General features: G+C 39.0%; 1 protein-coding gene across 7 annotated transcripts in view; it reads right to left on the bottom strand.

The window, feature by feature from the left end:
- NETO1 (neuropilin and tolloid like 1) overlaps nucleotides 1-17257 on the bottom strand; it is a 166844-nt gene that overhangs the window by 64306 nt on the left and 85281 nt on the right. For 6 of the 7 annotated variants that reach the window (XR_016213873.1, XM_002713649.6, XM_089304982.1 and 3 more), the window contains exons 5-7: nucleotides 13600-13641; nucleotides 13354-13481; nucleotides 2461-2689 (exon numbers count right to left, since the gene is read on the bottom strand). Coding sequence is in view for 6 of the 7 variants with exons in the window: in XM_002713649.6 (XP_002713695.3) it covers nucleotides 2461-2689; nucleotides 13354-13481; nucleotides 13600-13641 (399 nt within the window). In the remaining variant the exon portion in view is untranslated. Of the gene's footprint in view, nucleotides 1-2460; nucleotides 2690-9238; nucleotides 9388-13353; nucleotides 13482-13599; nucleotides 13642-17257 lie in introns of those variants that run through there. The other variant, XM_089304983.1, reaches the window with a different exon arrangement.

The following is a 17257-nucleotide window of genomic DNA, read 5'->3' as shown; positions in this document are numbered from 1 at the left end:
GACATATTTCTAATGACATACTCACAACATGATATAATAAACCATTTCATAAATATGCAGATGACATAATGGTGAACACAATTTTAGAGCTGATAGGGACCCTACATGTTAACTAGATTCTTCTTTTATCAACACAGATGTTTACCCCACACAATTCAGCTGGATAATAATCCATTTTTAAACCACATCATCAATCTATCTATAGACTACATCCTTCAAAGGCATCCATTCAAGTTTTGACTATCACAGCTCATATGGACTAGAAATTTCCGCATAAAGTATACTGAAATGTTTCCCTGCAATTTTTGAACATTAATCTTAGCTTTCACACATTAATCCCTACCCCTCAACGTAAGTCCAAGTTAGCCATTTCACTTTAAACAATAAAAATTAAGCTGAAATGTACATATTGCTACTTCTTTGCATTTGTCATGATTCTGATTGCTTCTGCCTCCTTGTCATGTATTCCAGTTAATTAGCATCCTCATTAATAATATTCCCAAGTAAACAACTTTGCCGTTGGTGTTTGAACATGGCAGCTTCCTATGAGAATGTCTTCCTTGCACCACAACTGCACCTTTCTCAATAAAAGCTAAGCAGCTTACAATCGTGTTTGTCAATTATAATGAAAGTACTCTCATTAAGTTTGAATGAAAAAACCTTAGGGAATCTCAGGAGCCAGGGTTCCTCTCTAGTCTTGTTTAGTTGATTTTGGAATTATAAGCCTGACTTTTCAGTTATCGCTATTAAAACAGTGTAGTTTTGCTACAAGTCACATATTTCATATTATTTTTAAAATATTGACTATATAATATAATCTGTTAGCTTTTCCTTCCATACTTTTATCATTTAAATTGCATAGGATTTCTCAATATGTTATTGGCTAAGATGGGTAAGACTAGTCAATAAAGTACTGAATCCTGAAACTCCTCATCAAAGACGCAACTCAGTGAATTTGGAAGAGCAACTGATAGTGAAACACCAAGCATGTTATCTTGCACCCTAAATTTCTTCATATTCTAGTCAAGAACACTATGAGAATTTTGTTCCAAATGCATTGCTAAAATAAAGACATGCTGACTTTAACATTTTAATAAACTGCTGAAATGAAGACATAGATAGCAACATGCTGTGCAAATCTGACACAGAGCTGCCAGCAATATTTAACACTCTGGATGATGCATCAAGGTTAGAAAGACGGGGGGACACTCAGTACTTCTGGTGCTCTAGAACTCCCCCACTGGGTAACTACAGGGAATTTAAACCAAAACTGTTCACTATATGAAACATTTATCTAATACACTTAATGTCTATGATTTTTAAAAAGACTGGCTGCTGTGCCACTGACAACACAAAAAATCCTTGGAATTTTAAAGATGTTTTCTATTTAAAAAAATAGTTTCAACATTCAAGATATGTTTTCTTAAAAGCTGAATTTCTCACAAATCTTTAATTTACATAAATTATTTTTAAAGCCTTGTTTATTTATTTGAAAGGAAGAGTAACAGGGAGAGATAGAGAGAGAGAGAGAGAGAGAGAGGGAGTGACAGGGAGAGAGAGATATTTTCCATCCTCTGGTTCATTCCCCAAATGGCCACAAAGGCCAGTGCTGGGCCCGGCTGAAGCCAGTAGCTTCTACCAGGTCTCCCATGTGGGTGCAAGGGCCCAAGTACTTGGTCCATCTTCTGCTGCTTTCCCAGGCTCATTAGTAGAGAGCTGGATTAGAAGTGGAGCAGCCAGGACTGGAACAGGCGCCCATATGGGATGCCAGCACCACAGGCAGCAGCTTGACTGGCTAAGCCACAGTGCCAGCCCCTGCATAAATTTTTAAAATATGAAATACTTGAGGTTCCTAAAGAATATTCCCACTCTATCTTTGAATCTCACAGATTATTTGTTGCAACATAATCTTCTAAAAACTGTTATGCTTTGCACATAACGAGATATTGCACATGGCATCATTTTAAATATTTTTGAAATGTTTTCTGTTTACTGTCTTCCCAAGCAATGTTCCCTCTTTGCGTATTTAACTGGGACTCTGTAGTTGCAAACCTATGTGAAATGAGTAGGATTGCAAGAGTAACTTACTAAACAGGACCTACCAAATATTTTCATGCAGGTTTTTAAAAAAAGATTTAAACTCAAACTTCATCAGAAGCTGCTGCAGCAGTTCCGTATGCTTCATCAGAGCTAAACCAAAGGCAAACAGAATTCATCATTTCCCAGCTGGGTGGTGTGAACTGTCTCAAGCAAGGCTATGGTGCATATGCTGAAATAAGTGATCATAACATAATATATAACGCTCTCCTGTCACCGGATCAAAATGGAGTAGAAGAATCTCAGGGATTTTCACAACTTATTAGGGGACTCCCTGTTGTGCTCAGACTGCATGAAGAAAACACCATTAGCAGCTTATGAGAGGTACTTGAAGGACAAACAGTCTAGTGCCGAGAAGCTTACGTTCTTGAAAGGATGTGAAGAGCATCTGGAATCGGCTGTTTCGACTGCCCTCATCTGCCCACATGCGGATCACTCCAAGCCCTGTGCGAAGCATCACGTCGTTGGCCACGGTGCTGCAGAACTTGGCTTTCAGGTCCTCCACGGAACTGCTCCCATCGTACACGGCCACAAAGTTCCTCTTGCATTCGTTAGAATTCTGCATCTCGTAGTCCAAGAACCGCAAGTAAATCTGTAAAACAAAGGTAAGTAATGTCCCCGTGTCACAGTAAGAGTGCAGATCAGTAAGTGTCAGCACGTCCTTTTTTCTTTTTCCATCTCACAATGCAGTCTTGATTGCAATTACTCTTATTGTGGAAGAAGCACAAGTAACACTCAATGGCGGATTTCATCCAGATGTTATTGTCTTTTCTTTACTTAAACGTATCCTTAACTTGCAAATGTGCTTTATAAATTCCTGACTTATTCCTGCTAAGATCCATGGCTTCCTTCTACTTCCAAAAATGTCTGAGAATAAATCGTTTGTTTAATGCCAAAGGAAAACACAAGCGAAACCAAAAGACAGAGTTTGATTTCAACTGTGTAAATTATCTGACAAAACCAGACTGCTAGAGAAGCTGTTTGTCCATTAATCTATCAATTCCTCTAAACTCACAGCCAGGCCTTTTACTTTGTTGCAGATAACAGTCAAAGCATTGTGGGTGAAATGGTGAGCAAAAGACAGAGGGCCAGGGATGAAAGCATGTGTTGGTTAAATCATGAAAACCTTTGGGGCTGGTGTTGTGGTGTAGCCATTGCCTGCAATGCTGGTGTTCCGTATGGGTGCTGGTTTACAACTCAGCTGCTCCATTTCCAATCCAGGCCCCTGCCAATGTACCTGGGAAAGCCACGGAAGATGGCCCAAGTTCTTGGGTCCTGCACCCATGTGAAGACCCAGAAGTTCCTGGCTCTTGGCTTCCATCTAACCCAACCCTGGCCATTGAGACCATTTGGGGAGTGAACCAGAGGATGGTAGATCTCCCTCTGCGTGTCTCTCTGTTCCCCTCTCTGTAACTTTTCCTTCCAAATAAATAAAATAAGTCTTACAAAAATACAATTACCAGACACAAGGTCAAACTTGAAATTACATAAAGCAAAACAAAACTGACAAACACCGACACTAGTACGATGAAAAAAACTTTGAGTAGCACATCTGGGATTGTTCCAGAATAAAGAAGGCAATCTTCACATAGATGTCTCCTAAGTGTTTCACATTTTTTTAGCATATACACCTATGTGTTACTTCCTCTTACATAAATTTCCTGTAATGTGATATTGATGTAAACCAAAGACATGCACTCAATTTAAAAAGCTATGTCTTTTTTTTTATTATTATTTGAGAGATAGATCTAGACAGTGAGAGTGAGAGAGAGAGAGAGAGAGAGAAAGGTCTCCTTATGTTGGTTCACTCCCCAAAAGGCTGTCATGGCTGGCACTGCGCTAATCTGAAGCCAGGAGCCAGGTGCTTCTTCCTGGTTTCCCATGCAGGTACAGGGCCCAAGCACTTGGGCCATCCTCCACTGCCTTCCTGGGCCTCAGAGGAGAGCAAAAGCTGTGTCTTTCTTCTGCATGCATTTTTATTTTATTAACTATGAATCTCATATGACAAATTCTTCCCCAATACATTATGTATTTTTTTAAAAAAATCAGTCAGTTTCAGTTAATAGAAATGTATCTTTTGCCTTCACTATTCTTAATAACTTGATCATAACTTCCGGTTAATTTGATCTTCAAAATAGCTTTCTCTCTCCACTGATCTATCCATAAAGTTTCAAAACTTTCTTTACTAGCCTGGAGGTTTGCAAAGCATGGATTCTCAGTCAGTCTCCCAAACACAGCCCCACTGAAGTTAAGTTTCTGAGAAACGAATGTAATAACCACACTCTTTTAGCCGGAAGTTTGATCTGGCAAATCACAAGCACATCTACAAACCATGAACAGGCAAGTTTACCTCTCTTCTTATCTGCCTGCATTACACACTTATTTTGAAAAAAAGCCATCCTTCAGTTCTGTATCCATCAACCACTCTCTGTCTTCTGCCCAGAAACTTCCAGCTGATTTATCAAGGTTTACTTCACGCTCGGAGAAGGATTTCATGCCTCTCACTCTCCAAAAACGACAGAATTATTTCCCACACTTGCTCTGCTAAAATACTTTTAGGGCATATTCAAAATTCCTTCTACTGAATTGTGTGTTTCTGGAAAGGGAAGCAGCCACATATATTTTTGTCTTTAAGAGTTACACCACACTTTGCACACATTAAATACTCCATAAAACTGTGTGATTGGATGTCCTCGTGAAGAATGAACTGACTGGAAACTCTATATTCTTTACTGGTTCCATGTAAATGTTCAGCCTTCTCCAAATATTTATTGGGCATTTATATATTGCTTTATGTTATGCAAGTAATGGTAGTTATATAGAACAGTTGATAGTGCATTTTACTGTAAGAAGTTATAATTCTCAAAAGCAGTTATAGTTTAGAACTAAGATATCAAAGTGTGAGACAACGTGCTGCAGACTTGTGAGCAGCTGAAAATACACTAGAAGTTTCAACTGAGGAAATTCTGGTATAACTGAAGAGAAAGAACAGAAATCAGGGACATGGATGAAATTGAGAAACAATGAAAAACTGCTGAAGCCAGCCGGCACCGCGGCTCACTAGGCTAATCCTCCGCCTTGCGGTGCCGGCACACCTGGTTCTAGTCCCGGTCAGGGCGCTGGATTCTGTCCCAGTTGCTCCTCTTCCAGGCCAGCTCTCTGCTGTGGCCAGGGAGGGCAGTGGAGAATGGCCCAAGTGCTTGGGCCCTGCACCCCATGGGAGACCAGGAGAAGCACCTGGCTCCTGGCTTCGGATCAGCGCGGTGCACCGGCCGCAGCGGCCATTGGAGGGTGAACCAACCACAAAGGAAGACCTTTCCCTCTGTCTCTCACTGTCCACTCTGCCTGTCAGAAAAAAAAAAAAAAAGTAAAACTGCTGAAGCTTTATTATGTTTTCCAAAGTAAAAGTGATTTTATACATAGGCAATCTGTAATGTTTGTTAGAAGCTGTCATAAAATTCCCAAATATGTTGATGCTAATTTTAAACTAACTGCCACTGCTTCAGCCTAAGGCAACATATGCCCAGAAAATCCTCAGACCCAGGTTATAGCTTTGTTTTATTCTATCAAAACTCAAATACTACTAATGTAGTCCATCTATGATCTACTCTTCCTCAAACAATATTATCCTCCTGAATTTACTGAGAGAATCCTTATGTGTCTGATTTCTGTTAGGCATGTATCTAAAAATGCTAAATTCTCCAGAAGACCTGGATTGAGTTCCTGCAGCCCAGCTTTGACCAGGTCCAGCCCTAGCTGTTGTAGGCATCTCTATTTTTAATTTCTCTGTGTCTTTTTGCTTTTCAAATAAATAAAGACATTTAAAAAACTTAAAACTCCCAGCTCTGGTTATGAGGCTGTTTCCACTAAATTGGATTGTCCCTGCTGGATTCAAGTAAAGAGAGTGAAAATATACAAATATAAACCAGAGTTATAGCCATAAAGGAAGCAAACTATAACAAAATAAGTCATCTAACACAAATAAACAATCAAGAAGCAAAATCACTTCCTTTTCCAATAGGAATTTTTATAAGAAAAAAACAGGATAAATTTAAAAATTTAAATACATATTTATATTCTAAAACATTATGAAACAAATGAAAGATAGCCTATAAGATCTCAAAAGGATATATGATTTTCATTGCAAACATACGTGGTTGTAAACAGGAGAAAACACTGACAAGGCTCAACGACATGGGGCACTGTACTACTCGCAGTGATGCTGCTTTAGCATAGAGTTATGGAAATGGAATACCATGCCCAGAGAAAGAAAATACTCCATTCAGGTAACTGCTCAGCTAACTCAACAAAGATATTTAGTTGCTGGATGCTTTCATGTGGAAGTGTTTGCCCAGCCTACTGTACCTGAACAATCATTTCAAGTGTCTTATGCAGCATATCAAAACACAACTGGAAATGCTAATTTATTATCAGGAAAAGTGAGTCTACAAGGAATGTTGTCAAGATTTTAAGACACTGCTAATGTATTATCCTACTCAGACCTCCCAGAAACAAGCCTTTGTTGTATTCAGAAAACCAAAGTGTAGGGGCCAGTGCCGTGGCTCACTTGGTTAATCCTCCGCCTGCGGTGCTGGCATCCCATATGGGCACCTGGTTCTAGCCCCGGTTGCTCCTCTTCCAGTCCAGCTCTCTGCTGTGGCCCAGGAGGGCAGTGGAGGATGGCCCAAGTGCCTGGGCCCCTGTACCCGCATGGGAGACTGGGAGGAAGCACCTGGCTCCTGGCTTCAGATTGGCGCAACTCTGGCTGTGGTGGCCATTTGGGGAGTGAACCAACGGAAGGAAGACCTTTCTCTCTCTCTCTCACTGTCTATAACTCTACCTGTCAAATAATAAAAAAAAAAAGAGAAGAAAACCAAAGTGTAGAAAATCCAGGTAACTTTCCCAAAGTGAAACAAACCCTCAAGCAGGGGACTGGAGTTGACATCAGATCTGCCTGATACTTGGCTTCTCATCACACTAGAAAGGTACAATTGTAAAGAAACCAGATGCAACAAAAGAAGTAATCAAATAGCCAAAAGCAAAACCAGTTCCATTTTCCTAAAGGGGCTTAGACACATGATTATGAGAATATATATGAAATTAATAAAAAATCAATGTGTTTCTCTGACAGAAACAGCTGTCTTAAAATATCTTAAGTGAGATTATTTTATATAAGGGTGCTGCTAAAGTTAGAAATTTAATATGCATGCTTTTCTTCTGGCAGTTCTAAAGAGTGTCTCCATTTTCCAGATGAGGTGACCGACTTGCATTTGTATGTGAAGTGAAGCCTTTCAATCTCAGAGAATTCAATATTTAAAGAGCATTCCTATGAAACAGAATGCTATTTACAGAAGAAGTGAACAATTATAGTCATTAGATTTTTGTAATCAATTCTGAAGCATTCAATTATGTTTGGACTTCAATCTTTGTAACATATAAAAAATAAGATATATTTGTAGGATATTCATTTTACCGAGACCAAAGCTACTAGTGCACCCAAATTCCATTAGCCAGAGAAAGTGTTCAAGCTTCCCCACAATAGCTCTAGTATAAGGGTACTTCAATAAGTTCATGGAAAATGAGCTAAAAGATAAGTTTATTTTATGCAAAAAATTTGAAATCCATGCATGGTTTTTTCATAATACAAATTTTCAATGAATTTTTTAAATAGTCTATTTATTTGAGAAGGTGAGAGAGAGAGGCTGAAAATGGGAACTGGGAACTCAGTCCAGGTCTCTCATAGAGGAGGTAAGAACCTGATTGTTTGGGTCATTAGTGCTGCCTCCCCAGGCCAGATTGAGATCAGGAGCCAGAGTCGGGTAGCAATGGCAGGTGCTCTGTCCAGTACAGGACACAGGTGTCATAACCACTCGACCAAATGCTTGGCCCTTGATGAAATATTTGAAGACCCTAACCTCAGATAAGCCATAGAAAAGGTCTTTTTCCATTATGACTGGAATGACTATCTTGTCAGCTTAAGGCTGTGGCATAATCATGCCAAGGGAAAGAGTTCTTTAAAGTCACAAATTACAGAAATCTCTTTAGTGCCTCTACTGAAAAAAAGAGAAAATGATCAACAAAATAATATATAACTCTGGTAAAATAGTCAGATTATAATCTCTTCTCAGTGAATCATTTTGATGCATTCTTCTTTGTAATCAATCACAAAGACTTCAAAGAGACAAGATGATTTATTGAATGGGGCATGGGGAATTTCAGCGCATATAAGCAATTTCTAGTAGTATCTGTTTTCCAAATCACAACAGAATGGAAGCAGACTCTCTTACTCTATGCCGAGCAAACAAATCCAGCTAAGAAATATATTTACAAAGAAAATTTAATAGCAACTTGCTTGACCTGGTCACTCTCCCCTCCATGTTATAATTATATACAGAAAATAAGCATTAGGTAATTATTAAAGACTTGTCTAAACAGCTTTCTCCATAATAAACAAAAGTGAAATACACCACTCAATGAGAAACGCTGCGCCTGCTTTCAATATTCTGGACTATTTTACAAGTAACAGCATGCAGCCCAGGATTTCTAGGATTTGTTTTATTTGTGACCAGATATGGTACTTTAGACTGCTAGGGAGGGTAGCTCATGAATCTGGAGAGCAGCAGTAGCAACTTCTTTTTAAAAAGAAAAACTACAACATCAAAACATTAAATGTTAACACACACAGACACATACACACATAGGCATACAGATACGAATCAACAAATTCATAATCAAATCTTGACACAGAGTTCTAAAATGATTTTTTGGTTTGCATACACAAGTACTGAAATATTTAAAGTCCATCTAAGCAGTCTTTCAAGGCCTGACAGCACAAAAATGAGACTTCACTAAATAAATAGCTGAAGCACAATGTTTTCATTATAGTTATATTTCCATTAAAATGTTTACTTACACACATTTCTTTTCATCTTAGGGAACACTGGCAGACTCAATCTTGAGAACCCTTTATACATCTCATTGTAATCAATTGTTACTACCCCAGTCCATTGCATTCATTTTATATTGCCACATAACAGATTCACACAAATCTAGTAACTTGAGAAAAAGCACTCCCTTATTTTCTCATAGTTCTGGGGGTTGGACATATTCTGAACCTGACTCTCCCTTGCAAGTTCTTTACCTTGAGGTTTTAGGATGAATGCCCCTGGTCTTTAGATTACTATTTGCCAGGAGTCACTTCACTGCTGGAACACACTTCTTGGTCCTCTGATTTTCTGCCTCTTTCCCTCACTTCTTGATAAAACTCAGTGCTTTTCAAGAGCTCAGGTGATGAGAAAAGGCTCACCTGAGAACCTCTCTTTGGATTAACCCAAAAGCACCTGATAGGTAGCTTCAATCTCATCAACACAATCCTTTTTTGCCAAATGATTTCACATAAACGGGTGTGTGCTACTTAAGGATAAATTGGGGCTGACAATCTTGCCTGTATAAGATTCCGCCTAAAACATTTCAATCTATCATGTAAGTAACATTAACACAATTGTGTAAAATACTGTTGAGTTATTGTATTTGCCAAGTTTTTATTGATTTGATAATAATCTGACTCAAAATACTTTAAAAATCAGCTACAACAAATTTAAAACTAATTTACCATATTAAATGATGGGTAAGTAGTGAAAGCTACAGTTCTATCCTCCAATAACATTACTCATTAAATTAATTTCCATAACTTATCTGCATTTTTTATGTCTCTAGACTCTCTTATCCTGTGTTAGCAAATGATAAGTATGTAAAGTGATGAATTTGTTAATTCGTTTTAATTTGTCCACAAGCATACATCAAAACATCACAATGTGGTGCATAAACAGACAAAATTATCATTTGTCAATTAAAACTAAAACTTTCAAGAGCAGTTTAAAATTAAATTAAAAGGCAGTGCCTTCAAAGTACTGTGGTTTTGTTACACCAAACTTGACCAGGATTTAGGAAATCTTTAACTTGCTGCAGCTCTGTTACTAAGCTGTCAGATAATTGGGCAAGTCACTTTTTATAGATCATTAATTATGTTCTTGAGAGACACTCATGTTATCCATGCCAAAAAAGTACTTGACTTCCAATTATTATACAAAACGCTTGCCAAATTCTGCTTGAATCCCCACTGTGGCATGTTACATGATCTCTATTTTCAAAATACGAACTTCTGTATATTGAAGTGGAAGAACTATTTCTCGCACAGTAAACTGCGGTACTGAAAACCATGCAGATCAAGACTCATTCCTTCTTTATATATAGCAGTCTCTGAAACCTCTGAGGACTGTTTACAGGGTCTTCCTTACAGACGTCTATCAGTTTATCTTTTCCATGAATTTGAATTGAATAATAGACATTCTGCTTGTCATGGGCAGCTACAGATTCATAAGGACTAGTGTGGAGGCCAAGAATTTCAAATCCTTCCATGGCTTGCTCTTCCACCATCTGGGTCAGGTGCTCTTTCCTGGAGCAGAATCAGAACTGGACCTCATGATCTTTTTCCATCTCTTGCTTTGCAATCCATTCATACACAGAATACATGCTACTGGGGCATCTTTTACACCTTATTGTTAACTCAAATAGATCTTCATGATCTTGACTCAGCTTTGAAACAATCCAGGCAATAACACATTACGAACTCTCCTCTGGCTCGAGTTTTCCAGATTCTGAGAAACCTGGATTAACAGTGTTCTAGTTAACGGGTGCCATTTGCATTATTTTCAAATAAAGAAGATACCGTATATTTTGCATTTGACAAAAGGTCAAGAAGCTTATATAATTCATATAAATTTTAGTAGAATCCAAGTAAACTATTTAGCACTTTCATTGTGCAGTATGATTCAGTCACCAGGAACCATTCAAATATTCACCACAAGCCATTTCAAGGGTAACTTGGGCTTTGATGGTCTGTTCTCATAAGCTGCTAGGCTCTCCATAAAAATAGAAAGCCCACATAGGCAGTAATCTCCAGTTTTGCTTTTCTCCACAGCAGTCAAAGCCATTTCCTGTCCTCTAACCTTTAATTTAACAGAGGCGGCCTGTCACAATAGGGCCATCTTTGTCCAGCTCTGCGGGCGGCGTCGCCTTTGGGTCACAGAATGTCAGCTTCTGTAACAGACAGGTACACTAGGTATTCTTGTTCTGGGATTGTACAGAAGACAGCCTATTTACCAGCTGGGGAAAAGCAGCACGTATTTACACTCTCACGAAAGCCTTCTCTAACCAAGCAGTGACAAAGATGTTGCTCATGTCTGCAAGGAGTGGCGCACATATTTCCTGTTAAAAAAAATCGTTAGAAAATCTTTCATTCATAGAGTTTAAGAAAAATGAACAGCACTTCTTGAGAATCTGCAAGTTATGTAAGAGAGCATAATAGCTGCAATCTGGCTCTTTTATCATCATGTAGTGCAGATTCATGTTTGTGCTGCCAATTGTTTTTGTCTATAAAAAAAGAATAACCACGTCTTTCTTTTGTGCAATCAAGTTTTTCAAAGATTTGCTCAGACGCAGAGACCTGTAAGAGTCAAACGGAAAGCTGAAAACTGAGCCCTCTCTCTGTGATTGGATGTTTGGGGGGAAATGTACCAATTTGGGGATTTTTATACACGAAACTAGAGACATATTCAGGGGAGAAGTAAGAGGAGAAAGACAAAAATTTCTGGAAATAACAGAAAATTCCCCCCAAAGTGATTCGTTTTGCTGTTTCATGCTGAATGTTAGGTCCCCACGATCTGCATGTGCCCAAGGCTTTCCTAGGCTTTCACCATCGTAACTGAGTGTCCACCATGGGGACCACTGCCCAGTCTCATGCTGGCAGCATCAACTCCTCTGTCCTCCCTTCTCAAGGAAAAGTTGTTTTTCTGAAACGCAAATCTGCTCCTGTTGCTCTCCTACCTCCCTCTTTCATACATCACTGGTGCTCTCAGGATGAGGTCCAAGCTCCTCAGGTGGCCTGAAGAGCCCTCCAGATGAATGACTCATCACCCTCCACACTCCTGCCTTTTGTAGGTCTCACACAATTACTTTAAGTCCTGAAAAAGCAGACCCACAGAGTCCATGCCTGTGAAGATGCACGGTTCTCTGCTGCGTGCAGCCACCATTTCTCACTCTGGTTCTGCTGAGACCCTGGAAACTCACTGGTTCCACCTTTGACAACACCATGCTGTGCATGTGGCCTTTCCCCTCACTCTACTCATCCTCATAAACATCATATGATCTTATCTGATTGCTTGGATTTTCATTACATATTGGTTTAAGTACTAAACTGAGAATCCTGAGGATAAGGGCTGGTGAGACCATTTCTCTGTAACACTGCTTTTGAGTTTATGGAGTCACTGAACCAATTTATTGAGTAAACTGTTTCAACCTCAATAAATAGTCAACTACAAATGTAATAAATCAATAATGTTTTGTTCTAACTCTATACCTCACGATAAGAGCAAAAGGACGAGAAAAGCAAATAATCAACACTTTGCAATTATGACAGGTACTGGAAGAACATTACATAAGCTCAATATTTCTGAAGCTAAATCCACAAATAGGCTAAATATGATTGCTGAACAAATGTTTTCTAAGCGGATGCCTGAATCTGAGCCCACATTAGATTAGTTTTAATACATACAATACTTCTAATTTTTATAATGTGTCATCTACATATAAAAATTAGTGTGATCAACATAAAAGCTAAAACCTTGGTGTGTTATGGAAAAAAAAAACACAAAAGGCTTGGGAATGCTGCACCCACATTTCTCATCTCATTCAAAAGAGACTTAGTAGAGGGAGGGTCTGTCCCACTGAATGCGTGCAGGTTCTCATAAGTTCGGCTACCTCTGCCCCTAGCCTCACACACCTGTGTTTTCCATGTCAGAGATACATGATTTTTAAGCCCTGGACAACTTCTCCCACAAATATGATTTGAGATTAGAAGACAAATTGTAGATACTGACAATAAGGGCACAAGTGTAATTATCCTTAGAACCATGCATGTGCATAACACTTGGAGCCATATTTCCCAGAGGTAGACTTACCATAGAGATTATGTGCGGGTCCTCCAACGATCTCTCCAGTGCACTCTCCCTGCTGTTGTTTCTCACACTGAAAGTTATTTGGACAGGGGAAGGCAGAGAGCACTTCCAAACCAGAATAAAATGATAGCCTGGTGTTGCATTTGAAACCTGCTGAACACGTGCAGTCACTTCGGGGCAATGTGTGCCTCAGGCATATCTCAAGCAGCCTGTGCCATCTAGGTTTCATCCTAACACTGACCTTGGATCGTGGAGGTGCCCGGATGTACCACTTGCAGTCCACAGCCTCACCGGCAGAAGCTTTGCCCTCCTTCAGAATTTGCATGGACTCCACAATTCCTTCAGGGCCGCCCATCTCAAACTCACAGGCTAAATGACAAAATGCCAAATCAACACACAACAGTAGAGCTTCAGTAATCAACCAAAAGTATGCTTTATGGCAGAAGATAAAGCCTTCTAAGCATTATTAAATATCTATTTTACTAACCTGGCAATGGTTTCAAAACCCCAAGGTCCTTAAAGTCAGGATCTTAAAAATTAAGAAAAAAGACAATTAGTCCTATTCTGCATTTGTTACTTAAATTAATATTGAGCAATATACAATTAAATTATCTATAAATCAGCCTAAAAACACAATAGGGCAAATTAAATGGCAAAATGCATGATAAGGTTACTCCTGAAGCATTTATTTATGCACCATGGTATCACAACTGGATTTTTCTCAATATAAAAGAGCACATTTTAAAAAGCCTTCCATGGGTGGGCACTTGTCCTAGTAGTTAAGATGCAAGTTAGGCTGTCCATGAGCTATAGCTGAGTCTCGGCCCTTGAGTCCCAGCCCCGCCTTCTCAGTGCAGATCTTGAGAGGAGGCAGTGATGGCCCAGTGCTTGGGTTCCTACCACCCATGCTGGACACTGGATTGAATCCCTTGCTCTTGGCTTTGGCCTAGCACCGTCCTGGCCCAGTGTGTATTTGGGGAGTGATCCAGCAGATGACAGCTATCAGTCTCTCTCTCTCTCTCTCTGTCCCTCTCTGTCCCTCTCTCTCTCTCTCTCTCAGAAACATTTTTTTTCTTTTTTACACAGTATTTTATTTTTTTAAACTTTTATTTAATGAATATAAATTTCCAAAGTACAGCTTATGCATTACAATGACTTCCCCCCCATAACGTCCCTCCCACCCGCAACCCTCCCCTCTCCCACTCCCTCTCCTCTTCCATTCACATCAAGATTCATTTTCGATTCTCTTTATCTACAGAAGATCAGTTTAGCATACATTAAGTAAAGATTTCAACAGTTTGCTCCCACACAAACATAAAGTGAAAAATAATAGATGATTTTTTAAATGATGATGAAATCAGATCAGACCTATTGTCATGTTTAATCCCAGTGAGAGTCAAGTTGGGAATCGATAATTTTTTTTTTTTTTTTTTACAGAAGATCAGTTTAGTGTACATTAAGTAAAGATTTCAACAGTTTGCACCCCCATAGAAACACAAAGTGAAATATACTGTTTGAGTACTAGTTATAGCATTAAGTCTCAATGTACAGCACATTAAGAACAGAGATCCTACATGAGGAGTAAGTGCACAGTGACTCCTGTTGTTGACTTTACCAACTGACACTCCTGTTTATGGCATCAGTAATCTCCCTATGCTCCAGTCATGAGTTTCCAAGGCTATGGAAGCCCCTTGAGTTCTCCGACTCTTATCTTGTTTAGACAAGGTCATAGTCAAAGTGGAGGTTCTCTCCTCCCTTCAGAGAAAGGTACCTCCTTCTTTGAAGACCTGTTCTTTCCACTGGGATCTCACTCACAGAGATCTTTCATTTAGGTTTTGTGTTGTTTGTGGTTTTTTTTTTTTTTTTTTTTTTTTTTTTTTTTTTTTTTTTGGCAGAGTGTCTTGGCTTTCCATGCCTGAAATACTCTCATGGGCTTTTCAGCCAGATCGGATCTCAGAAACATTTTGTAAAAAATCTTCTGAAGCTATCCCTGCATGAAGTCATCCACAGAAATCCTACTCATTGTCTGTAACTCTATCATTTGAAACTGGACTTTGTTTTGGGAGGCAAAGATATACAGAGGTGGGTAACTACTATCAGTTAGTTCACTCCTCCAAATTCCTGCAAAGGCCAGGGCTGGGCTAGGGCCTAAACCAGGAACCAGAAACAATCCAGTTTTCTACACAGGGACAACTGACCCAATCACTTCAGCTGGCACTGTTGCTTCCCAGGATATGCACTGGCAGGAAACTGGAATCAGGAATGGCGTCCAGCACGCCACTGTGGGACATAACCACCAGGCTAACCACCACGTCCCCGTCGGTGCTTTAGACGGTTAATTTAGGGGTCAGGCCAAGTTACATGTATTTCAGATGTGACTCTTTTGTCTGATTCAAAATATTCAGTAAACTGTTGAACACACTTTCAGCTGGGATATTGAGAACATAAAGTTAAGACTTACAACTTCCATCTCCACTCCTTAGACTGACACATCCACGCTGTTCTCTCCAAAGCTTCGTTTCACACCATGCTGGCTTTGTTTCTCCTACCCTCACTCTCCTGAGTCTCTTTTCAGTGGACCTTGGGTTCAAGCGCCCACTCTCCTGGACTCAGTGTGTGATTCAGATCAAGTGTGTTTCCTCATACGACTCAGAAGCACCCTACCCCTTGTAAACTAAAAAGGTGGTCTCACTCTCATTTCCTAGAATTCATTTTGAGATAGGTTCATGGCCAACGAAATACAGATGGACTCTGAGAAGCTCTTCCTCACACAGAGACAAGGCATACACAGTTTTTCTGGCTAACGTTGTACCCTGTTTATACTGAATGCTTTGGAATCATGTGCAGTGGTTCACTTTTGATGTGGACATGTTGTAATACAAGAGCTGGCTCTCACGATGAGAGGAATAGAAATAAAGACTCCTTGAAGCCGCCATGGAGGCACTGTATATAACCTATTTTGTAGCTGAATTTCTCTAGGTTCTTTGCTTTTTAGAACAATACATATTCTTAGAGCCCCAGTCACTTTGCATTGGATTTTATTTTACTAATGGGTGGGTAAGTTATCAACACACAAGATGTTTTTAAAGATACACAGATGATTTAAAAATGATTTTGCATTTTAATATATTGTTGCTACTATGTTATTGGCTATACGTTAAATATCTTATAAAGTTATAAATATTTTATGAGACATTGTTCAACAGTGACCTAGGACTGCGATATGAAAAGGTAACCCTCTTCTTGGAGAGAATTAGTCTGGCTATTAACATTGTGTGTGCCCATAGTGACGTAAGTATTTCTGTGTGTCTCTTTGCATGTCTGTGTGCATGGATGCCAAGGACGCTCACACAAATTCAGTTACCTTCTTTAAAGGTTATTTGTGTGTGTGTGTGTGTGTGTGTATGTGTGTGTTTTCTTGTTCTGACAAGTGGTAATGTGCACTGGTTTGTTGAAACTGATAAACATCAACTAGTCACACAACAATCCAGTTAAATCAGCTATGTAGACTCAGTTGTGGTAAGACATGATTACAGTGTGCTAATAAATTTTGAACCAAGATACAAATTCTTTTCTATAGTTGTTTTAAATAGTCTTTTACCATTTGAAAAAAAAGTAAAGAAAATTCATGTAAGCAATTTCCACGAAGAGATATAGAAACAAAAGTATGGACTAAGATAGTTCCTTGGTAGTGATTTTTTTCTTTCAACTAAATCAGTGGATATTTGTTCATTTTTTTGACAAATATATATCAAATACCTACCATGCACAAGAAAAGAACTAGTTCCGGTAACACTACTCAGCCGGGTGTTGCCACAAAGCATTTTATTGGTATTGAAGGGACCCTTTCATATTTTCAAGCTTACCCATGCCTGGTATCTACATTTTTTTGCTAATGCTGAATTATATTCATTATTTGTATTCACTATCTCCTTTTTAATTAGAATGTTTGAGCTGAACATAGCTATTCTTATAATTTTTGTGGAAATGTAGTTGGTATTCTATTCTCTACTTTGAAGGCTAACATTTGTCATTTTTATAATTCATGCCAGACAATGTTGAGAGAAATGCCAGTTCTGGGAATTGGAAATTTATTTTTGTCTTTCTATTAATAGGGATAGTGTTTGATGTTTCAAAAAAAACTT

This window comes from Oryctolagus cuniculus, chromosome 10 (genome assembly GCF_051225735.1).
Source record: "Oryctolagus cuniculus isolate XC-2025 breed Fujian yellow rabbit chromosome 10, ASM5122573v1, whole genome shotgun sequence".
In the NCBI taxonomy this organism is placed as follows: domain Eukaryota; kingdom Metazoa; phylum Chordata; class Mammalia; order Lagomorpha; family Leporidae; genus Oryctolagus; species Oryctolagus cuniculus.
The sequence above is the reverse complement of the archived record's forward strand: the minus strand, read 5'-3'. Positions and strand labels throughout refer to the sequence as shown.